Source organism: Eptatretus burgeri, chromosome 15 (genome assembly GCF_056783735.1).
Source record: "Eptatretus burgeri isolate ZD-2024b chromosome 15, Ebu_testis_v1, whole genome shotgun sequence".
NCBI lineage: Eukaryota > Metazoa > Chordata > Myxini > Myxiniformes > Myxinidae > Eptatretus > Eptatretus burgeri.
Genome location: NC_140975.1, coordinates 14,327,062 through 14,344,998, shown reverse-complemented (window position 1 = coordinate 14,344,998; position 17,937 = coordinate 14,327,062). Strand labels below are relative to the sequence as shown.

Here is a 17,937-nt window from a genome sequence, read left to right as displayed (position 1 = left end):
TAACTTGTTGTGCCCTTTCATAATATGCCTCTAAATTGACATTGCGGAAAATTTTACATTAGACTCAAAGTCTGTCTGTTTTTTGTTCTCTCTCCATCCCCGACCTCACCTCAAATGGCCGATTCACCTTGAGACAAGACCGAATGTCTCAAGGTGAGTCTTTACTCAGCTTATTTTCCCAGCAAACCTTGTGTATCCAACCATACAATTCTCTCTCTCCATAATTTTGTGTTTGTACCAATTTCCTCATGGACAATGCAACTTTCTTTTGCTGAGAATGGAAATTAAGTTCTGGCCAGACTTAACTCTGCCTCGTCGACAAGACCCATGTTCTCAAATCCTGCTTCATCGCTCGTTGTCCATGATCCTATGCCTCCTCTTTTCAGCCTTCTAATTATCTTCTTCTTCTTCTTTCGATGCTGCATATAGTTATGGGTATCATAGTTTGCTCGGGCTGCAGCTTTGCAGCTGATGCAGTGCCAACTGTAGGTTGGAGCAATAGTTTGGAATGTGGTGAGGGTGCCGGCAGTAGTTCGCTATTCAGCCGGTTCTTCCAGTTATGCCACCATCTATCTGTTTGGAAGATGGTCCTTATCACTCCCAGCCCCAATATGTGTGAAAAAATATCCTATAAAATCAAATGCGACAGTTTAACCCAACTTCAAATGATAGGAAAGATCATAGAATCCATCGTTGCTGCCATCATCGTCTTTTCTCTTCTCAAATGGCATTGTCTCTCCAGTCTCCATCATCCAATTTGTAAAACTTCTGATATTTCTCAACAACCATTGAAGTCCATTTGTTGTTCCTCTATTCCACTGTCAGTGCATTGCCTTTTGTCACCTCGTTCTTCCACATGTACTAAAATCATCCGTTTTAATCACGTTCTGTACAAAAATAAAGGCCATAAATGAAGAATAAGGTCAAAATAGACCAGTGATTTATAAAGGGTGTTTAATTTCACAGTGAATGAGCATTAGTGGTTACATTGTCTGAAACACCATGTTTAGATCAAGGAAATCATTTGAAGCCAACTTGTCGTCATAATCGAGTTTTAGCTGAACCTTCAACTTTCCATTTCTGTAACAGGGTTGGGCATACAACCATCCTTTTTTTGAAAGGAGTGTTTTTTTATGGCCAAATTTCATGCTGATCACGAATCCTTTGAACTTTTTGACATAGGATGATGTCTTAGGTTGGTAAAATGCAAAAATTCAAAATGGCCGCCAAATTTACCCATTTTCAGGTAAAATTTGATAATTATGGCTTATTAGGGCATATGATATGTCATTTCTTATGTTTTCAGGGTCGCTGATATCGAATATGAGGTCAAAACAGTGACACATGATGGCTGTATGGTGGTACTTGAGGAGTGTAAGAAGCATAGAGGTCCAGTGACTCCTCTTTCCCTTGACTCTCTTGAGAGACTTAATGAATCACAACTACTCAAGGAAATAGGCTACCTGAGATCGACAGTGGTGCCCAATATACGCCAGAAGCGTAGAGGGAAATGTACCGATGGAACAAAAACTTTCACGTTTGAGAAGTTCAGTGTAGACGAAATGAAAACATCTATCAGAAATGCTGTCAAACAAGAGGACAATGTTTCTGTCGATGTCGATATATTGCTGAAAAAAGTGCTTTGAATGTTGAGATGTTGATGTGATGATTAAAGTAGTAGTTTAAGGAAATTTGTGATGTGTTAATTTGATTATTTGAAATTATAATCACGCTCACATTTTTCTGCTGATTTTATCGCAATATGCATCCTGGGGCAGTCTGGTTGACCTGTACGAGTTTAAAACTATGATTAACGATATCAGCGACCCTAAAAACATAAGAAATGACATATTCCATGCCCTAGTAAGCCATAATTATCAAATTTTACCTGAAAAGTGGGTAAATTTGGTGGCTATTTTGATTTTTTGCATTTTATCAACCTAAGACATCATCCTAGGTCAAAAATTTCAACGGATTCGTGATCAGCGTGAAATTTGGCCATAAAAACACTCCTTTCAATGGCACAACGGAGAAAAAGTCGATGTGTGCCCAACCCTAGTAACACCTGATCGTGGACATCTTGTGTAAGTCTCCTTTATAATCGATATACTCTACTGTATTTCTTATGCCTGGTGTTGGCTTAATGGTTCGGATGGTGGGCTTGGGATCCTAGGGTCCTGAGTTCAAATCCTGCTCAGCTGTTGAATTAATACCAGGTGGGGTTAACTCAGCTTGTCATCCTTCCGAGGTCGGCAAAACGAGTGCCAGCTTGCTGGTATCCTGTGTTGGAGTGACGACCCATCCAGGATTGTACCCAATAGCCAAGGAGACTGTTTAAGCAGCAGAAACGCTCTGCACAGAGTATGGTCCCAATCTCCTCCTCCTCCTGTATTTCCCAATTAGAATTGGACTTGAGTTTTAGATTAAACATCAACGAAAATATGATGAATAATTCCGAGCTGATGAATGAATATCTGGCTTCCTTGCAAACATCCTGTCAATTTTACTCCAAAATGACATGTCGCAGGTGTACTAAAGCACTGCATCGCTGTTGTTGTTGTTGTTGTTGTTGTTGTTGTTGTTGGGGTTCTTGTTTGGGGTTGATTTTTGAAATGTACACCCATTGGTCGGACCGCTGCTGGCCAACACCCACATCGATCGGTTGACTGCACCCACCATGGAACCCACATTAAATGATATGGCCTGTCTTCTTGGCTTTCTGGTTGGCCAAACACATTTGGCCTGCAGGGCTCTGCTGAATATACACTGTCTGGATTTGTTGCGTCAGATTTCCATTGACTATGTTTGTGTCGAGTGTTAATCATGATGAGGGACCCCGAAAAATCTCATCATGTGTCGAATAAAAGGAAGGTTTAATCAACCTCGTCAGAATGCATGGTATTTCAGAATGCACGGCAATCAAGCATTACGTTACATTACGTTACGTTACGTTACATCACGTTACATCACACAATCCATCCAACGCAGATAAACTGCCTCACCACCGGATTAATATCATGTTTTTTTTTGGAAAATTTGGAAAACATTCTCGTTTGCAGTTTCTTAAACGACTTATAAACAACTCATCCCACTATTTCGCAAAGAGCAAAGCACAGACTCAGCTTTGTTGATCAGTGTGTTAAAGGATGTACAAGTACAGTGTGTTATAACAGTCTATTTGATGGTCTTTCGAGCTTCCTCGATCTTGTTCAGGATCCGCTTCTTCAGCGCCCCACCCCCCCCCCCCTTTGTGGAAAGAGATTCAGGAACGTTCTGATTGGATGGGAAGGTAATTGTCCACAAGTACTCTTGGTGTTACGGGGAGTGTTTGATATTAGGATCTGGAACTCGGTGCTGGTTCATAGTCTCTGACCTCAGGTTCTAATCTCATATCAGCACCGACTCGAGGATCTGATTTTTCCCTCCCGACAATGATCTTCCTCATTTATCCCGCTCTGATGATCATGATCTCGGTATCTGTGATAATTATATCGGTAGAATCACATAAGTGAAGAATCGCTTTCCGATTATAATCGGTAAGCGATTTATAACTTTTGCTCCTGTCATCGATGACCCCGCTCTTGTGCAAATGTTCATTTTCTTTTCGAGAATCATGAGTGCCTTTGAGACGAATTCAAAGTCTGTAATTATTGCAAAGGATCGCAAAGTGCAGAAGCAGCTTCAGATATTTGCTGCACACACAAACATGGCAACATTTTCACACCTCCCCTCACTTTTACATTCCTCCATTGTATGCTCCAGGAATAAACCTTCACATCGCAAACCCATGTCTACTAACAGGTCTTTTCCCCTTATTCACCCCACTCCTCCCACAATTCCCTGCACTACTTTCCTCTCCTTTCTCTTTGTTTTACACACACACACACACACACACACACACACACACACACACACACACACACACACACACACACACACACACACACACACACACACACACACACACACACACACACACACACACACACAGTGATCCCTTACCGAAGCGAAGGTGTTTGCTTTGAGTCCAGGGAGGACTTCCCTTCCATCTCCTCAAACCCACAAATAGAGATTAACAACCGACACATGCCATATTATACGTGACATATTAATACATATTATAAACACACATATTGTACACAAACACACACACACGCACACAATTAAATTTTCTTACTTAATTTAGCCCAACTGCATCCCTGCCTCCATCACTCGCACATATGTAATAATTAGATGTTTCATTTTCAAGACTTTGGCAGAGAATAAACTTTTGAGCCGAAAAAAGAAAAATCCTCACCAGGTTTTTGTTCTGCAGGTATTCATGATATTAAAATTTCCTATGATACAAGGACCTAAATAAATGAAGGAGCTAAATGCCAAAGGGTTGCAGCTTCACGGACTACCAAATAGTATGGGAGGATGGACATATACAAGATGGATGGGAGGAATGACACTGAACGGGTAATAATAGCCTGGTGAGGAGCAGAACAGGAACAAATAGGCAAGTGTGGAAGAGATAGTTAATGTGGATTGGCGATTAGTGATGAGCAGTACATTTGAAAGATGAAAGCGAGGAAAAGACAACAAAGGGAGATGATTCCACAAAAGCTAGAATATGGGAATGAATGGATGCAGGAGGACAAGTAGCCTGGACTTTGGGAAGGTGACCAGGTGAGGCTTTGTTAAGTAACACACGTGACATGTGGTAAGTTGGAGAGGGCAGGAGCAGCAAGGCCAGATGTAAGCTTTCATAACAGAGAGAGCCCACCAAGTTTCCACTGCTGGGAGAATGGCAGTCCATGGGAATCCACCTCCTTGTCTTGAGATACCAAAGGCATTGTGTCTTAACGCTTCAAAAGAAGGAAGGAGGTAATCAGGAACACCAGCCCAGAATAGGGATTGTTGATGCTCCATGGAGCTCCCTACCCATCCATTGGGCCCATAGTCCATGCAGAGCATTGGTGCTGCCAAAGCAGTCTCCTTGGATATTTGGGCACGATATTGGACGGATCACCACTCTGACACAGGAGACCAGCAAGCTGGCACTCATTTTGCCGACTTCAAAAGGATGACAAGCAGAGGCAACCCCACCTGGTATTAATTCAACAGCCAAGTAGGATTTGAACTCAGGATCCGAGGATCGCAAGCCCACCACCATCACCATTAAGCCAACACCAGGCTTGAAGCTCTCTATGAGAGCCCCATTAACCCTTCTGAGCTCGATGCTGCTCACACGTGCCTTGTATCTATGAATACTATGCAGACGGCGACTAACGTTTGAGACTACATGGCAATGTGATCCTCCAATGAAAGGTAATGGTATATAGTATAGCCGAGGAGATCCAGGTACTGCACATCTTATAGTGTCAATCAAGAGAAATATATTGGATTGTTCGATTTTCAATCCTTGAGGAGAGAAAAGATGAGGGCGTGAGAATTGTCTGTGTTGAATATCATATTCCAAGTTGCTGACAAGTGACATCATATCGAGTAGGATCCTCCTCAAAATAGTTGTGCAAACGATATGAATACATCTTTTTTTAAAATGAAAGATTAAACTCATCTTCTTCCTGGTGTTGGAACTCTTTTGTAATGTCGTTTTTGTTGTTTCATCACTAACAGCATTTACAAAGTTGGTGCTTCTGAATATAACTGATATTGTTATTTGCATTTCTCACAGCACAAAAACTGGACACGAACAACTGCACAATTGAGGAAAAAGATGAGATTAGAATTGAACTTTGTGCAAAACTGGAGGTAATCGGTGTGCAGGGCGAGGATGTGATTCTTCCCTGTTGGTTTAATCACAGCAAAGGAAACACAATCGAAGATCTACATTTGGTGTTGTATAAAACTGACTTGTTACCTGAAAGTATTATTTTTAACAGTGCCACCAATTTCACTGCGGTGGGATTCAAAGGGAGGATTGAATCTTTGGGAATTCCAGGAGAGGGTAATGGGTCAGTGAGGATCAGATATTTGAAGATGGAGGATCAGGGGATGTACGAGTTTCGGTTTGAGTGGAAAAAATCCAATGGGAACAAAGATGGATTTTCAGTGAGGAAGGAAAAAGAAGTGAACCTTCGGGTTGATGGTAAGTAAATGTATTATAATAAAAGTCAGTGTGTGTGTGTGTGTGTGTGTGTGTGTGTGTGTGTGTGTGTGTGTGTGTGTGTGTGTGTGTGTGTGTGTGTGTCTTCAACTTCAAATCCATGAAACCTATCAGCCTGAAACCTGGCATGCATACTAAGAATACTCCAACAGAATACATGAGTGAAAATTGGATGTTTGCTTAAATTAAAACACACCTTTTGAAGATAATTAACGGCCTTATTTAATTATATCCTTTATCAGGCGCCATCCTCGGCCACCTCCCTCTCTATGGGGCCTCAAGATATATCCTGGGTTTCTTCACTGGGGTCTGAAGCTGCCATGTTTTTTTGGCCTGCTCAACCATGCCTTGACTTGGAACAGGCCACAACGATTTCTTTATGATAAAGTTTTTTTTTTTTTGCTTTACTCACTCATATTATTGATGCATATGAATTGCTTAGTGTTGGCTTAATGGTTAAGGTGGCGAGCTTAGGTTCTTAGGGTTCTGAGTTCAAGCCCCATCAGCTGTTGAATTCACACCAGGTGGGGTTGACTCAGCTTGTCATCCTTCTGAGATCAGCAAAATGAGCACCATTGGACTGGTAATAGGGAGTACCAGTGAATTGGCAATAGGGGCATCTCATCAGTGGTGCCCCCATACTCGGTAGCAGTGGTGATGCACCATTGATCATAGCCAGTTGAAAGCATGAAATCATGTCCTCACAATAAGTGGAAGTATCAATAAATAACATTGAATCGGTGGATACTTTGCAATGCTTATAATTGCCTGGAGACGCCAGTGTTCGTGGCTTTATTTCATTTCTGCACATTCCATAACTTCAAGAATCTCTTAAATTAAGCCAAATTACAAAATTTAAGCTCCAGAATTGAAGTTAGCAGCAGTTCCGACTCTTAAAAAAGTGTCCATTTGTCCAATTCGGGTGTTGCTTGGGCGTTTCCGGTTGCATGGTTTTATCGGCAGCAATTGTTAATCACTTGCCAAGCCAGGCATTCCATTGGAGTGCTTGTTTGAGTGCTAAAGCCACTTTCCGAGTGCCCTCCAGTCGATAGCGGTACAGTGTGTGTCCCATTCGGGATGTACAGTCGGCAGTTGCTTTACAAGGTAGAAGGTAGAAGTACGTATACAGCACACATGGACATGGTACAGATGGGTAGATTTTGGTCTATATGGACTCTCCGCAGGTGTTTGGATATGCCATTCCTGTTATGGGTATCATGCTGGAAAAGTTTCATCCCATATCTTATGGAGGTTTTATCAGGTTTTCCATTGTCCTTGCGACTGTTTCTAAAGCAATTGGTTATTGGGTTTGTTTTACAAAGGTTATATGTTTCTCTTTGTGAGTCAAAGCAAAATATATATGATAACATCTGATTTCTGAGCCGTTTGCCATATTAACATTTGGTCTAAATTACCGAGCCAAACTTTTCTCCACGCATCACATGACGATTTGCAGCTGTTTATAAAAAAATAATGTTTATGCGCATGTCCCTGAAACGTTTATAATGCAATGTTGTTTTTTATAATTTGTTTCTTAAAATTCCCCCAAAACAACAGTGAAAGCTACTAAAGGTTTTGTGGTTGTATATAGGACGTACTGTAGTTGGTAATCACAATGACTCCAATCTGCCGATTCCTGAAAAATTGCCGATATTGGCAAAGCACGAATGTGTGTGTGTGTGTGTGTGTGTGTGTGTGTGTTATTTATAAAGCATAACATTTTCTCTCTGCTAACTACCCTATCCCCACACCTATCTCTCATTCTTCTCTCTCTGTCTCCATGCGGTGATTTTTTCTGGATGGTGTTTGTCTCTGAACATGTCGAGTAGGTGTTTGTGTCCAGGCAGTGTTTATCTCTGGGTGCTGTTTGTCTCCGGACGTGTCCAGGCGGTGTTTATGTCTGGTTGGCACTTGTCTCCTGACTTGTCCAGGCCATGTCTCTTTGTCTACTAATGTGTCCGGGTGGTATTTATTGCTGGACGTGTCCAGGTGGTGTTTATGTCAAGGCAGTAGTTTGTCTCCGGACGCGTCCAGACGATATTTATGTCCGGATAGGAGTTTGTTTTTCGGACGTGTCTGGGCAGTGTTTGCCTCCAGATGTTTTGGCACCAGACACATCCAGCGGGCTTTGTCTCGGAACGTGTCCAGGTGGTGTTTTTCTCCAGGCAGTGTTTGTTTCAAGACTGTTTCTGTCTCCGGACTTGTTCCGCCAGTGTTTGTATCCCAATTTGTCTGGGTGTTTGTCTCTGGACGGTATTTACACTATGAACAGTAGAAAATGGGTTTCAGACATTATTTTGTTTCCATCTTTACTACTATTCTATGCAGAATAATTTTGATGACACAGTATAAATCTTAATTAATGCTCCACCGCAGTATGCCTTCTCTTCCTGTCACCTCATGTTGCCTTCCCTCGGTAATTTTCACAACATTCCCCAAAATTGACATTGCGGAAAATGTTACATTAGACTCGAAGTCTGTCTCTGTTTTTCAGCTCAACTGGAATGTAGTTCCAGGGAGCTTATGGGATGACGCGTTGTCCATCCGTCAGCTCGTCAGCGGTCTGTAAACATTTGCAAGTTATTCTCCAAAACTGCTGGTGGGATTGTGACCAAACTTGGCTAATATGATATTTGGTATATTACAACTCAAGTTTGTTCTCGGCATTAAAAAATCAGGGTCTCAGGGGGTCTATTAAGGTCAATGTGTGTCCAGGTTTGACTCCCCCAACATAGGTATTTGCTTTTCCTTTGAAACTTCACACAAAATTTCAATGAAACTTGACCACAACCTTCAACAAATGTGACATACCAAAGTTTGTTCATGCCATTACAAAAATCGGGATGTATGGGGATCTGTGGAGGGGTTTGAATCCCCCCAAAAAGAGGTATTTGCTCTCTTCGCCGAAACTACACATGATTTCGATGAAACCACTTCAATACTCATGATGCACAAAATTTGGTTCATGGCATAACAAATAAATCAGGGTCTGGAGGGTCTACGTGGGGTTTGAGTTGCCGTTGCTCCTGATCCAGGTGAACATCAGTACTCGCGGTCCTATTTTTGTTTTCTCCCCATCCCCCACCTCACCTCAAATGGCTGATTTACCTTGAGACAAGACCAAATGTCTCAAGGTGAGTCTTGACTCAGCCTGTTTTCCAAGCAAATCTTGTGTATCAAACCAATCAATTCTCTCTCTCTCTCCCTAACTTTGCGTTTGTACCAATTTCCTCATGGATAATGTCACTTTATTTCGCTGAGAATGGAGATAAAGTTCTGGCCAGACTTAACTCTGCCTCATTGACAGACGCGTGTTCTCAAATCCTGCATTGTTGCTTGCTGTCCATGATCCTATGTCTCCTCTCTTCAGCTTTCTAATCCTCTTCTTATTCTTCTTCGTCTAATTCTTCTTTCGATGCAGCACGTAGTTATGGGTATCATAGTTTGCTGGGGCTGTAGTTTTGCCGCTGATGCAGTGCCCCCCTGTAGGTTGGAGCAATAGTTTGGAATGTGGTGAGGGTGCCGGCAGTAGTTCGCTATTCAGCCGGTCCTATCTGTTTGGAAGAAGGCCCTTATCACTCCCAGCCCCAATATGTGTGTAAAAAAAGATCCTATAAAATCAAATGAGATAGTTTACCCGAACTTCAAATTATAGGAAAGATCGTGGAATCCATCGATGCTGCCAACATCGTCTTTTCTCCTCTCAACTGGCACGGTCTCTCCCGTCTCCATCATCCAATTTGAAAAGTTTCTGATTTTTCTCAACAATAACTGAAGTCCATGTGTTGTCCCTCTATTCCACTGCATGTGCATTGTCTTTGTCACCTCGTTCTTCCAAGTACTAAAATCACCTTGCCTTAATAACGTACTGCATGAAAATAAAAGCCAACATCCAAGAATGAGGTCAAAATTGACTGGTAGTTTCTAAAGGGTGTTAAATTTCATAGTAAATGAGCATAACTGGTTATATTGCATGTAACACCATGTTTAAATCAAGGGAATCATTTCAAGCCAATTTGTCGTCATAATTGGGTGTTAGCTGAACCTTCAACTTTCCATTTCCGTAACACCTGATAGTGGACATCTTGTGTAAGTTTCCTTTATCATTGACATGTGTGCTGTACTTCCCAATCAGAATTGGACTTGACTTTTAGATTAAATATCGAGGAAAATATAATGACTATTTCCTTTGTGATTAATGAATATCTGGCTTTCTTGCAAACTTCCTGTCCATTTTACCCCAAAATGTATTCTTGTTTCTTTTCTGAAATGTATATTTTGTAACAATGATTTTCACATCATGTTCGGTCAGAGTTAATCTTAAATTATTGTAATTCAAAGCCCATTTGAGAAATGATATTTCGATTCCAATGAGGAGCGGTGAAATGATAAAGTCTAACCTGAAACTTTTCCAAATCGTGTAACTCGAGTTTAATGTATCATTGGGTTTTTCTTAAACAAGATGCACACTAAAGTCAAGTACCACAATTGTACATGTGATGAAATTTCCAGTGCTTAACGTTAGGTTATAACGCTATCTTCAGTGATTTGCTACCAGGTTATCGTGTTTGTATGTGTAACGAGATTTCAAATATTATTTCCTTGTTTTTATCGAATTTTACAGCTTTCTAAGTTTAGGTTTGGTGTGCTGAAGTGGGTTATGTCACAGTAAGCATGATGTGTCCAACAGTGCGCCCTCAGATCCTGAACTTTGGCAGAAGTTTTGTGAACTCTGGAACATCATGGAGACTGTTCTGTGAAGCCAAGGCCAAGCCAAGACCAAACATCACTTGGTGGAACCCAAGGGGACTCCTTCTGAATGAGAGTCAGGTCTTAATTGAACAAGATGATCCAAACAAAGTGCAAATCATCATTAGTACTTTAAACATCACAAATAATGAGCGAGAATGGAGATACTGGTGCCTGGCACAGAACAAGCACGGAACAGCTCACCAACGCATCGATTTCTGTAAAAAACCAGTACACGGGGTTTCCTGGCCCATAGTTGCTTGGTCAACTTCATTGTGCCTGGTTCTTCTTATTTTGGCCGTTGGATTATCTCTCTACATAAAGAATTGGAAATGCAATGAAGGTGAAACCTTATGGACAACTCCCCCACCCCTACACCTTATCTTTACTCCTCTCCCCAAACCTCCTGCTGCATGCCTCACTTTCATTCTTCAAAATGATTTATCAAGAATTGTTGGTAGACTTTTTTATGTAGCGATGCTTGAACACTCCATTGGCTCAATACAACATAAATCCTCAAAAAATCGACTAAGATAAAACTTATTAACCTATAAATTACCTTCCAGTCATGTGCGGAAAATTTCCCATCCAATAACTCTCATTAAACTTTGGGACATCATCACTGAACAAGAAAAATGAGAAACCCAAAATTGCCCTTTTGTCATTATTATTATTATTTTACGACAGACTAACTCAAAATTGGTTTAAGCTACAAACTTGATTTAAACACAAATTGACGGCATTTTATAGTGGGAAGGTGTAACCTGATCGAAATTTAAATAGCTTGAAAGGATTCCACGAAAAGTATGCAAAACTACATTCCTTCGCAAAGGAATAGGAAGGGAAAAAGTGGGGTGGGCGGGACTATGACTGTCAATCAGCCTGATGGGGGCGGGGCCACTAGACACATTTGCCCAAGGACCAATCAGACCAAAATGGGTAAGGTTAACGGTGGAATTTTATCAGGGTTGTGTGTCTATAAAGTACATACTATCAAAACGCAATGCAAATGAGTATGTCTGTCTATAAAGTACGTACGAATAATACAGATACATGAACTATTGGGGATGCATCTTCATGATTGTTGTACCCCTCAACAGAAGTCGGGGCCAAATCTATCCCACTGTTACTTGCTGTCCAGATTCATGAGGGAAGCGTGGTCATGCTCATAGGGCCGATCAGTTCCCATGAACCGGCCCATTCCCTCCACCCACTCCTCCCTGCACCCCGCACCCAATCCCACATCTTGGATTTGAGGAATCTCTGTGTCGCTCCCAGGAGGTCAATTACTGTCTCTGTGCCACTGCCATGTTTTTACTACAACATTCGTAAATCAGCGGTATAACATCGTTAATAAAGGCGCTCTTGTCACACACTCTTGGCAAACACTTTAGAACCAGAAATTACTTTTTCATCAATTTAATGTAAACACATCTCTAAAAAAGTAGAAACCCAAGCAATAAAAGCATTTTTAAAAATGTAAAAGGATGTAGGTATGTTCCTCCAAAAAGTATGTAAATAAGGTAGGGATGGTCACAGGAAATGATCATGTGCAACCATCCCTACATCTTTCTTTGAATAATGGTTGTCCCTCGAAAGACACTCAAATGTTTGTGCGTGTGAAAACGCGCACACACACACACACACACACACACACACACACACACACACACACACACACACACACACACACACACACACACACACACACACACACACACACACACACACACACACACACACACACACACACACACACACACACACACACACACACACACAACCATCATGTGTCAAACCAAGAACAAATTCCACATTTCCACCCTTTTTGCAGAGGTACTGCCTCAACAGAATAGCTGCATTCCAACATGCAACGTCCATCTGAAATTTGTAAATTAATCCCAGTCAAATCTATACCGACTAATGATTACCTTCCTTGTGTTGCAATATTCAGCCTGGTGTTGGCTCAGTGGTTAGGGTGGCGGCTTGGGATCCGAGGGTCCTGAGTTCAAGCCTCGTTGCCCGCTGAATTAATTCACCAGGGGGTTGACTCAGCCTGCCATCCTTCCGAGGTCGGCAAAATGAGTACCAGCTTGCTGGGATGACCGAGTCATTCAAGTATCCTGCGTCAGAGTGGCGACCTGTCCAGGATTGTGCCCAATAGCCAAGGAGACTGCTTTGGCAGCACCAACGCTCTGTACAGAGTTTGGTCCCAATGGACTGGACTGTTGCAATATGATCTGTTTCCCAGATCTCTTTCTGAGGCATCATTTATTATCATCATCAAGGTTGAAAATGCATGTGATGAAGCTGGTACTAAATTTACAAATGATAAACAGAGTGAACTCTCACCAATAAAAATAGACATGTTATAGAGACTATTATCATTTGCGAAAATTAAAATTTATGACATTATGTATGACAAGTGACTGACGGCAATCCTGCTTAATCTCCAGATCCTCAACGCCCATCCTCCTTCCCCCCCACCACAAGTCCTCAAACCCCTGCTTAAGACATCAACTCCCTCTCACAACTTTCTGCCCCCCCTATCAAAACTCTCTGACACCCCACCCCCACTCTCTGTCCTACCTCCCCATTTCTTCTTCAAGTCCTCAACCTCTCCCCACCCCCCAAGAACCCTAAGTCTGCACCTGCCACCCAAACCCCAAAGCCTCAACCCCCTCTCTCAAGTAACTCTGTTGCCTCTCTGCCCCCCACCTCAACTCTCTGCCCTCCCCGCCTCCTTTCTTCTTCAAGTCCTCAACTCCACTCCAAAGAATCCCCAAATCCTCAACCCCACCCCTCCAAGCCTCAACCTCCTCTCACAACTCTCTGTCCCCTCTGTGCCCCCAATTTAATGTTCATCAGAAGGACAGCACACACAATGATGAATCACGATGCCTGTTAAACACGGGGATGACAGTTTATAGCTTGGCCGAGATTCTAACCCAGGCTGGAGTGCAGGACAGCATTGGAGGGGAGTGTGCCCTGAGGATATCCTGCCAGCTCTTCCATACTGTCCATCGAGTCAAACAGTGAAGTTGAAATGATTCATCCATAGGCTAACCTCATATATATATATATATATATATATATATATATATATATATATATATATATATATATATATATATATATATATATATATATATATTCACCTGAAAAAGACTTTTTCGTGCTGCTCCAATCTCACACACACAAGATATTTCTGAAATCACAAGCTCGAACCTGTGCGACAACTGCTATTTTCTATTTAAGACCCAACTTGTCTATGACTACTACTACATATTTGATGACCCCAATTATTCCTCCCCTCTTGTGGGATCGGGCGGTGAAAATTTTTAGCCCAAGTCTTTCACAGCAGGGCCTGGGGGAGCGAAGGCGAAGAAATTTAGAATTTGTCGAAGGCGAAGGCGAAGGCGAAGGAAAGAATTTAGAATAGAATTTAGGAATTTAGATAGCTCGCCTCCTCTTCATGAAGGACATCATAGGATCTTTAACGTCCACCAAATAATGCAAGCCGACGGAACAACAAGCTTAAGATCCATCCAAATGGCGGGAGAACGTCCTACCTGCGAAGCACTAACCAGACAGTCTATCTTCAGGTGGGGAATCTGGACCCCACTATGTTTTGAATGATGTTCTTCCTTGTAATCACCTTGTTTGTCTTACAGGTACACAGGACCATACAGTGATTAAGAATTCCCAAGAGTCGGTGAGTCCCAGCTCATGTTTAATCAAACACAGACAAATTAACCATTAATTAATTACCATCACCACCGAAGGTCGAAGGAGGTTAAATGCTTTTCAGCTCTGTTTGTCTGTTTGATTGTTTCTTGCAAAATCAAAGATTTTTCAAGTCTATTGGTCAGTCAATTTTGTTATTGTGTCTGTTTGTCTGTCAATCACCGACAGTTTACAATTTTAAACCCAATTCACGAAACATTACCAAGTTGGTGAGGGAGTCTCAACTGAGAAGTCGATTGATTTGGACGTCAAAGGTCATATTGAGGTCAAATTTCTAAAATAGTCTTTATTCATCCGATTGACTTGAAATTTGAAGAGGATTTGTATATTGCGTCACTGAATTGGGAAACCAATTATTTTTGGGATCAAAAGGTCAAAGGTCGACACAAGGTCAAACTTCTAAAATCATCAATTTTTATCTGAAAAATCGTCAATTTAAATCCTATTGACTTGAAAGTTTAACACGATTTGCAAAGTACATCACTGAATTTGGAAACCAACTATTTTTGAGGTCAAAAGGTCAAAGGTCAACTCGAGGTCAAACTTCTAAAACCATCAATTTCAATCTGAAAAATAATCAATTTTGATCTGATTGACCTGAGTGGATTTTGCAAGTATCGTGCTCTGCACGACGTCTTTTTTTTGTTTGTCTGTTTGTTTGTGAACAAAGTATGTCAAAACGTTGTGGAAGGATTCAGACGAAACATGGTGGACACGTTGGGTATGTAGCAAGGAAGAATTGATTCGATTTTGGTGAAGATCCAAATGCGGATCTGAATCAGTGAAGTTTTCAAGTGATTCTTCACCATTGAGTGATAGGGCTAAAATTATATCGTACTGTATAGCAAGATATTTCAAAAGTGTATTGGGCCCGATATATTCTTGTGGATCAGGCATTACATGGCAGAGGGATGCGATATCTCAAAAAGTTGTTGATGGATTCGGATGAAACTTGGTGGATGAGTTGGTTAGGTGAGAAGAACAAGCTAATAAAATTTTAGTTCAGATCCGAATCCAGATCCAGCCTATCAGTGGGATCCATCAATCCATTGGGACAATATTCTGTGCAGAGCGTTGGTGCTGCCAAAGTAGTCTCCTCGGCTATTGGGCACAATCCCGGAGGGGTCACCACTCCAACACAGGATATCAGATTGGCTCAGTCATCCCAGCAAGCTGGTAGTCATTTTGCCAACCTTGGAAGTATAACAGGTTGAATCAACCCCTGAATAGAATTGATATTTTCACCTGGTATAAATTTAACAGCTGAGCAGGATTTGAACTCAGGACCCTAGGATCCGAAGCCTGCCACCCGAACCATTAAGCCAAAACCAGGTATCGTGGGATCCAAAACTTTAACCAAACAGCCTGGCGGAGGTAAGTGCTTTCCCGAGTGCTGCTCCAGTTAATGTTGTCATTGCTAATTCATTAAATTGATTTTTGGTGTTAATGTAATGATGTCTTGGCATACCACCAAGGTAAACCAAGGCATACCACCCCATATTCATTGTGCCAGTATCATACTTTAATGTGGGGGGTTGGTGTATGTTCAGACCAAATGTATTGAGAGGACCAATGGAAGATAGGTATTTGGGGAGTTACAATGAGGGGTAGGAGGATGCAGGGGTAGGGGTAGAAAAAAATAACACATGTTGCTCGTATGAAAGTAATGAGAGGGAAAGGAAGGGGGAAAATGGGGGCAAATTATGGGGAGATGGAAGGAGAAACTATTATTTTTTTTTTTTAAAAGACAACTCATCACTCTATGTATCATCAAGAATGTGCAATTTATATTCACAAGAAACGTACTGATGGTTTGATGCCATGAAGCTAAAATAATAATTGTTTAAAACGTGTGTATCCATGAAACAGGATCAGAGTGATGAAAACATGTACACAGCAATGCCAAATACTTTCTCCATCTCTGACGACGAGCTGTATGAGAATATTTGAAATTGGAAACCTCCTCACTCTGCGTGTCCCTCACACTCACTCTGTCCCTCACTCATACTGCTACAGTCTACAGATCTCTTTGTCATTCAGTCTCACCGACCATCCCTTCTTCTATTTCTTTTCCAACTATAATAAAATATCCACAAGCAATCTTTATAAAACATATAATCATTCGTATTACAATAATATGATTTTAAGGAATGTTGCGAGATTCATACAGGAGCTAAAAGATCAATTCACTTCTCTTTTAAAATTAGAACAGCCTCAAAATGAAATTTTAATATGTTCAGGGATCAACTTTGTGTGCCTTTGTTTTTCGGCAAATTACAGTCAATGCTCCCATTTGTGGTTTCATTGACTTCAAGGGGTTGGCTGTTCGGATATCATACAGGTATGCACACTAGCTTGGGTTCTAATCTAGACCCTGCAAACTGTCACCCGGATGTTTCACAGGCAGGGAGATTGATCAATGTGTGTGCCGTCCCTCGGATGGACATTAAACTGGTCGTCCCATCTGCCGGTATTAGGTGGTGGACATTAAAAATCCCATGATGTCCTTCACAAATAGTAGGTGAGCTATCACCGGAAGCATGGCAAAATTCAAAATTCCTGCCCTGCAATAGTTTCCAACTTTTTTTCTTGAATTATGGTTTATCAAGGAAAAACTGTCCTTTTTGCCTGGTAAACACCACCATCTTGATGCTCCAAAGCTATAGCTTCGTCAATGTTCTTGTTATACTTGTTGTTCATGTTTTTCTCGCTATATAGTTGTGCCTTTTGGCATACATTTAGAAAGCTTGTGTCCATGTTTTCAGTTTATTTTGTGAAGTGTGCTGAATATATATATATATATATATATATATATATATATATATATATATATATATATATATATATATATATATATATATATATATATGTCACCAATTACCATAGATGTTCATAATGTCTGTCAGCGAATCACAGAATATACATTAGTGTACACCGATGATCCATTCATCATTGAAAAGGCCTTGGATCAGTGATTGACATGGACATGTATCTGTGGTTTTAAACTTCGTCTTCAATAGTTTCCGCGAGTTTTTATGTACTCTGATGAAAGGACGATGTATGAATGTTTGTAAGCATTAATAAACATTGAACAGGTAAATCAAGGATATTCCAAGTGTTGGTGTTTTTCAAAATTGAATATGTAACTTTCAAAATGATGTATGAATTCTAAACGAGGCCTTTTGAGTATTCAGTGTGTGTGTGTGTGTGTGTGTGTGTGTGTGTGTGTGTGTGTGTGTGTGTGTGTGTGTGTGTGTGTGTGTGTTTATACAGACTCGGTTCTGCTCGCCAGGCACCTTAACCTGCCATTGCTCGCGTGATATCTGTGA

General features: G+C 41.2%; 1 protein-coding gene across 1 annotated transcript; it reads left to right on the top strand.

Annotated features, from left to right (window-relative positions):
* The first annotated feature begins 143 nt into the window (after positions 1–143).
* Positions 144–17,712, top strand: LOC147011576 (uncharacterized). Its single transcript, XM_085856351.1, has 5 exons — positions 144–153; positions 5,681–6,094; positions 10,803–11,204; positions 14,536–14,576; positions 16,478–17,712. The coding sequence occupies exons 1-5, from the start codon at positions 144–146 to the stop codon at positions 16,556–16,558; spliced, it is 948 nt and encodes a 315-aa protein (XP_085712477.1). The 3' UTR covers positions 16,559–17,712.
* Positions 17,713–17,937: the final 225 nt, after the last annotated feature.

Bases quoted from the DNA above. Each gene is read 5' to 3' on its own strand.
- LOC147011576 (XM_085856351.1), top strand. The intron at 6,095-10,802 runs GTAAGTAAATGT...TGTGTCCAACAG, and splicing joins AGTGAACCTTCGGGTTGATG to TGCGCCCTCAGATCCTGAAC. The intron at 14,577-16,477 runs GTGAGTCCCAGC...TCCATGAAACAG, and splicing joins TTAAGAATTCCCAAGAGTCG to GATCAGAGTGATGAAAACAT.